General features: G+C 37.7%; 1 protein-coding gene across 4 annotated transcripts in view; it reads right to left on the bottom strand.

The window, feature by feature from the left end:
- Positions 1 to 547: 547 nt before the first annotated feature.
- The window catches only part of Dock11 (dedicator of cytokinesis 11), a 224,183-nt gene continuing 219,077 nt past the window's right edge, over positions 548 to 5,653 (bottom strand). For 2 of the 4 annotated variants that reach the window (XM_023706010.1, XM_023706012.1), the window contains one exon: positions 554 to 1,018. In XM_023706010.1, the coding sequence (XP_023561778.1) occupies positions 899 to 1,018 (120 nt within the window). In that variant the 3' untranslated portion in view covers positions 554 to 898. Of the gene's footprint in view, positions 1,019 to 5,653 lie in introns of all 4 variants that reach the window. The other 2 variants (XM_004645686.3, XM_023706011.1) reach the window with 2 other exon arrangements.

The following is a 5,653-nucleotide window of genomic DNA, read 5'->3' as shown; positions in this document are numbered from 1 at the left end:
TGCTTCTTAACCTTGTAACTGAAGCAAATCATGATTACACAATGCCCACCTTGGACTGCTGTCAGATCATCAGAGTTCCACAGGATGTACTGCCTGAAAATTCTCTACACATTTAGTTTAGTTTTATGGGACTTAGGCAATGAAGTTTAGTGTTAGGCTAAGCTTAAGCTTATCTTGAGTGTTAGGTAATGGAGTTTAGCAACAAGTACCACTTGCTGGTGAAACGTGCCACATATAAACCCTTCACCTTGTAAGTGGCAAACTGAGGAACAGAATACCTCACACCGTTAGATTGTAACTACAAGGAACAATAAGCTTAGTAGTTCTATAACAATCCTTTCCTTCTGAAATTTTCCTGTAAGTAAATGGTTTTGGTTCCTTTAGTCTGGATGTACTCCTAATAGCCAACATTTCAAATTATCTTCTAAATTTGAAATATCCATGTTTCATGTAAATGTTTATCAATTTCTTCTGCAAGGATCAGTATGATTATGAATTGAGCTCCTGGTCAAGAAAAATACTAAGTTCAAAGTATTATTTCTTTCACTTCTAATTACAAGTAAGTTTGACCTTTTATTGTGTTCCATTATACAATTTTACATAGTACCCTTATTACTTAAAGCAATATTAAGCAAATTGAATTAACATTTTCAAGCTCTACTTCTCAGCATATAGATTTACCTAAAAAAGTACAAACCAAGCACAGTGGTGCAATTTTCCAGGCACTTTCAAGTTGCTTAAATATTTACAAATATGTAAGCACCCTGTTTGAAAGAATGAAAATTTTGGTGTTGGGAGGAAACACTCTATGGGTATCAAATCTTAAATTTTAACATTTGCACATCTCTGAATATTCCTGAGAATGATCAGTCTCATTGTCCTTTACAGCAACATTTCTTCATACTTCAGCGTATCTCGGGGAACCATAACCTCTGTCACTTGATGTACCGCTAATTGCACAAAATACATGTAATGTGTTGCTCATCCAGGGAGAATGCATTGTATCTTCTTGTAATATCTAAAACAAAGGAAATGCACATGGTTATCAAAGAGCCAAATAGCTACTGCCAAAAACAAAGGAATGTGTATGAAATTACAGGCATAGTTCAATTTATCACTGACACTGAGCTATTTAAGATGACAGAAAACAGAAAGAGCAAAGAATAACATTACCGACTTAAGTCTTCAAAGCTGTATTACAAAGGCAGCATATCAAAAAAGGAGAAAAGATCTGGTTACTCAATAAGAAAAAACAAAGACTGTAAAATGCAAAATTCAATAAAAAGCATGACATAACATAAACAGATGGTCACCAAAAGAGCTCTCAACAGTGGAGTATGCCTTGATAAGAACTCATGGCTTATCTTTTAACACAGTGGTTCCCAGAAGCATCTGTGGGATTTTTTAAGCATGCAAATTTCCATTCTCCTTCCCAGGAGCCTTGGAAATAATAGCAATAAAGATAAGAGTCCCATGTGCACATTTTAAAAGGCACTATGATTATTTATGCTAATCATAATAGAATATTTTTCTTGGAAATGAGAAATTTCATAACTATAAAATATACTATAGTTTGTTTAGTACATAAGCATACACATCCATACTAGAATAAAAATTTAAACACTATTTTGTGCAATCAAAAGCAAAAGTAGCAGAGACCTCATGCTGAGATTAGATGGAGGAAAAGAATAATGTACACATTGTATCTGCCCACGTTAAGCCCTGCAGACCTGGTCACAGGCTTTCAATACCCAGTTTTCAAGTTAGCCATGAAGCTGCAGTATTAAGACTTCAAACTGGTCTGTGATGTAACTACCAAGCAGATCACTTTTGTTGCCAATTTATAAGGTTTAAATAAAGCCTACCATTGAGAAATTTCTTCCTATAAAAGCCTTGATTCATGACACTAATCTGAAAGTATACTAGAAGTTCAAGAGATAACTAATGGAGTATCCATATCTGTCACATGAGACAAGTAACGTGTATTTTTCACTAAGAACAAATTACAAAACAGACTGGACATTCTAATGGCCACTACCAACCCCATATAATTAAGAAATCTGTACTTAATAGTTTTAAGATAATGTAAATTCTTTTTAAAAAGTCAAAAGCTTAAAGAAAATTTTAAAAAGACTGCATACTTTGGCATAGTCTAACAGATTATATTTGAAAGGGCCAAGCAATAAACAGGCTCTGTTTTTTTGTTGGCATTTATGGAGCTCAATGGAGTATTTCATGTTTTAGAACATATATTCACTTTACCTTATTTGTAGCATTATTATAAATCTCAAACTGTATGACTAAATAACTCTGTTAAGATTTGGTGGGAAATATTAACTGATTTATAAAAACTCACTATGAAGTCAAATATCTTCATAAATATAAGCCAATAAAAAGTTTTCTGGGTTAGTGTTATGGTTTATGTCTAGATGCTCTCCCAAAGCCTCATGTGGTCATAAGACTTTTTTGGAGGTGACTGAATTCATAATGCAATGCTGGGATTAAGGGTGGGTGATTGCTGGACTGGTTCACTGTTTGCCTTGGCACTGTCCTAATCCGGGTAGCCTTGATGCAATATAAGGGACAGAAAGAGGCTTGCTTCTATGCCTCCTCGTTACTTTTGCTGTCTTCTGCCACCATGAACCGTGGTCCCTCTGCCATGCCACACGGCCTTGAAATGAGCCAATTATGAACTAAAACCTCTATAAACTGAGAGCTAAATAAACCTGTCTTTCCTTAACTTTGGGCACTGGGTATATTGTGTCAGCAACAAGAAAAGTAACTAAGACAGTTAGCTAAAAAACCATACTATCAAGGGCCTAAAATACTGGTCTCAGGATGGTGGCACATGCCTATAATCCCAGCACCTGGAAGACTGAGGCAGGAGGACTGCTACCAGTTCAACGTTAGCCTGAAATATATAGCAAGACTCTCTCAAAAAGCCAAAAAGGAAAAATACTGCTGTGTACAACTAAGAGAAATAACCACAGCTTATGAGAATAAGATAGGTGGAATACAGACAGATGTGAAACATGACAAGCAATTTGAAAAATCCCCCAGGGGGGGAATGGGGCTTTATAAAACGACTACTCAAAATATCTCCATCACAGTGCTAATAGTAAATTCAAAATAATTTTCTTTCAATTTGCATACCTTAGCATTTAAGAGTAGGTCCTATAGCTACATGCAAATGAAATAACTGTTAAGAGTATAGACTGGCTTAAGAGCCTGCTCAATTCTTTTATTTCTTTTTCTAACATTTAAAAAATTATTTATCTATTTATTTGGTACAGGGTCTCACTATGCAGCTTGGACTCATAATGATCCTCTTGTCTCAGCCTCCCCAGCACTGGGTTTATAGGCATGCACCACCACACCCGGTTTTGGTGGCTAGCACAGCGCACCCAGGGCTCCTGGGGCCAGTGTGGCATGTGGTACTGGGGATCAAAACTGGGTCCTTGTACTTGCCAAGCAGGCGCTTAGACTGCTGAGCTATCTCCATAACCTTATATCTTTGTGAAGTACTTTCTGCTATGTTTGTATGCATTACAAAGAACAAAAAGTCATCAACCAGTTTTTAGAAAGCAACCACATTCTCTATCTGATAACAGTACATACTTCTGGACCAGGGATGTTAAACAGAGGTAAATTGTCCTTGTGTTCATGGGCTGAACTGGATACAGGCAACAAAAGCAGTGGAAAATCTCCTGCCTTCCTAGCACTGATCATCTGGTTGCTTTGAGAGTGAAATGGGCCTCTGAAGACTGGGCTGCAAAGAGATGCTGTGACGTTGCACGCACTCATTACTAAATAGGCTGGGAGAAGTAGGGGCAGTAAAAAGAAGACACAGAAAACTGACTCCAGGCTCCAGGCCAACAAGACTCCCAGCCTCCCAGCCACAGAGAACTGCCAAGTGGGAGATTGGTATAGATTGCTCCCTTTTTTTCCTGTATTTTAGGGAAGGGTCTACAGGGTGTTCAGGGTCTCACTACTAGATAGAGTCATAGTGATTCTCCTGTTTACCGCCTCCCAAGTGCTGGAATTACAGGCACGCGCCACCATACCCAGTCTCCATCGCCTGTCTCAGCATGCCCCAGGGGTAGGGCCAGCACGGCAGGGCCAGGGATCAAACCCCTGGCCCCTGCACCTGCTTGCAAGCATGTTCCCTTAATTAAGCACTGGGACGATCAAAGTCTGGCTCACCCTATTTCTCCATACTGAGGAGATGGTAGAGAAGGAAGATTAGGATTCTGACTCCTCACTGCAGCTTTTGGCTAATTGTGATGACATTTCTCATAGCTCTTTCTAAGAAAAAGCATACAAAACAAATTTGGAGACAGAGTTTGACCAAAAGACAGCTAGCTTTTATTGTCTACAAGTGTCTCTCATCTGCTTTTCCCTATCACCATACTATACTTCTTTGATGCTACACACTGACTGCTTTTAAGCAATTACTGAAATGCTAATATCAGAACAAAGGAAGTTTTCCTTTTCAGGACCAGATTTAAGAATATATTCTCCTGGGTTGGGTTGTAGCTCAGTGGTAGAATGAATGCTTACAGTACGTGAGGTCCTGGGTTTGATCCCACATACCACACACATATACACCAAAAGAATATATTCTCACTGGGGAGATAGCTCAGTAGAATAAGCACTTGCCTGGCAAGTGCAAGGTGCTGAGTTCAATCCCCAGTACCACAAAAAAAATTTAAATCAGAAGAATATATTCTCTACAAGATATATATATATATAGTGGGGGGGCTAGGAATGAAGCCAAAGGCATCCCACATGCCAGTCTCTGCTACAGAGCTATATCCCCTGCTCACTACATTGCCCAGAAAGTCCTCAAACTTACTATGTTCCTGCTTCAGTCTTCTGAGTACCTAGAATTACAGGTGTGCACCACTGTGCCTGGCTTCTTTGTTTCTTTTAATAATCCTTAATTTCTTAGAAAGTGTTTGTATTGTTTCTGAAACAAGTATTTATCTTAGTGGGTGCTTCAGTTAAGACAGGAAATGAAGGGGACTTCATGGTAACCTTAAAAGGCACAGTAACTGATGGACTGTATCATTCTTCTGGTGCATTTATAAATATGTTTAAGATGTCAAAATAACTAAGTGGCAACTGATGTACAAGGAAGTTATAAACACAAATTTCAGGACCCAAATATAAGAATGAGGTAAACTACTCTGAATGTTCCATGAGGGTCTGTAAATATAAAAAAGTGCTAACTTTTAATGATGACATAACTGGACTTGATGTGATAATCAGGACTTCAGTTTTACACTGCTCAGGCTATATTTTACTAAGAAACTGTAACTACCACTAATCCTTATGGATAGACTAAAATGCTAAGAAGTTTTACAAAAATAGTTTTGTGGGCTGTATGGCTATGAACACAATCCCTAAGTTATTGGATCATTTAGGATTTTACCTAAACCACAATATCTAGTTTTTTTAAATAGGCAAGATGTAGTACTCGGGTAGGGGCTTTACCACCGAGCTAGTCATTTCACTTTTTTTTGGTGGAACCAGGGATTGAACTCAGGCCCTTGGCATTTCACTTCTTTATGACTCTTCTTGAGAGTGTCTTTTTTTTAAATTTTTTTTTAATTTTAAATTTTTTTAATTTTATGTATTTATTTATTTATTT

The sequence above is a fragment of the Octodon degus genome, unplaced genomic scaffold (assembly GCF_000260255.1).
Source record: "Octodon degus isolate 3935 unplaced genomic scaffold, OctDeg1.0 scaffold00236, whole genome shotgun sequence".
Taxonomy (NCBI): domain Eukaryota; kingdom Metazoa; phylum Chordata; class Mammalia; order Rodentia; family Octodontidae; genus Octodon; species Octodon degus.
Note: the sequence above shows the minus strand (reverse complement) of the source record. Positions and strands in the feature narration are given on the sequence as shown.